Source organism: Montipora capricornis, chromosome 9 (assembly GCF_036669925.1).
Source record: "Montipora capricornis isolate CH-2021 chromosome 9, ASM3666992v2, whole genome shotgun sequence".
Taxonomy (NCBI): Eukaryota; Metazoa; Cnidaria; class Anthozoa; order Scleractinia; family Acroporidae; genus Montipora; species Montipora capricornis.
Window position 1 is genome coordinate 3,252,178 of NC_090891.1, and position 1,257 is coordinate 3,253,434.

The 1,257-nt window shown below is 41.4% G+C and overlaps 1 protein-coding gene across 1 annotated transcript; it reads right to left on the reverse strand.

Moving 5' to 3' along the window:
• Positions 1-267: 267 nt before the first annotated feature.
• Positions 268-1,257, reverse strand: LOC138017136 (QRFP-like peptide receptor). The gene has a single exon (XM_068864328.1). The coding sequence runs from the start codon at positions 1,255-1,257 to the stop codon at positions 268-270; it is 990 nt and encodes a 329-aa protein (XP_068720429.1).

The following is a 1,257-nucleotide window of genomic DNA, read 5'->3' on the forward strand; positions in this document are numbered from 1 at the left end:
AACTTCCTGGGTTTTTAGGCATTTTCCCTTTTATTCACGTGATTACCAAATATGGTTGTGAGTTGAACCAGACAAAGAAATGTTAAATACAACACGCTTGACAGACAATGGTAACTACAGAATTAAATGGTTTCGAGGAATGATTACTTGAAGAGGTCCATAGCAACATTTTGGTAGTTAAGAGACACCCCTCTTAAAGGGACACTTGCACCTTATCTCCTGCATTTCTGGACAAAAATGTTCTTGGACAGTTCCAATTAAGTTTGTTCAGTCCAAAGGAATACTGGGATCCTCGCTTAATTTTGTGGTTTTCGTCGCCCTTTTCTTTTTTCGTGGACGGGTCGTTATGCCTAACATCTGCAAAAACGCCCTTTTCATTTTGGAGCTTAAGCAAATATACAACCACGGATTGATAGCGCTGTTTGCGTTGCCCAACCAGATGACGAGAAACAGAACAATGTTTGGTACAGGCGCTGGAACACTGAGTACGGTTACTGCATTGAAAATATTCAGCAACTGCGCGGGGAGCCAGCAAAGACAGAACACAACAACGATTATAACAAGCATGCGAACTACATTTTTCTTGTTAATTGTGTCTCGTTTTTGTTGAACTGCAGTTAGTATTTCAGTAGGAGGTCTTCTAAACCATATTTTATAAGAAGTTATGCCATAAAGGATTGACATTGCAACCAGAGGAAGAAAATAAGTAACCAGGAAGAGATAAAGGAAAACGCCCCGAAAAGTGACACTTGCATCTCCCAAATGCGTCACCCCGCACTCAGATTTTTCAGCATGAAAATAATAGATGACTGGCATGATGGACATCAAGCCCATTGAGAGAATCCATATTAAGGGAGAGATGTATTTGGATTGTCTAAACCAAGCAGTACGACTTTCCAAGGGGAAGTTCACCAGGTAGAACCGATCAATGGCCATGACGGTCAGGCTTAAAATTGAGGCCACTATTGTTACTTTGGCAATATATTGAATTGTCCTGCATGTGATATCACCAAATGTGCCATGTATCGCCCAGTTGAACTCATTATTCATTTCATTGACGTTGACAGGCATCATTAACACCGTGACCAGTAGATCAGCAACCGCCATATTCACAAACATGAAGCTCGTCAGTGATTGAGTCCCGGGTTCCTTCCAGACGATGTAGATGAGGAAAGAGTTTCCCAGGAGCGACATAAGCATCGTCATAGCGTATAATACTGTTACTATGGCAACTCCAGTGTTACTTGTTTCGGACAT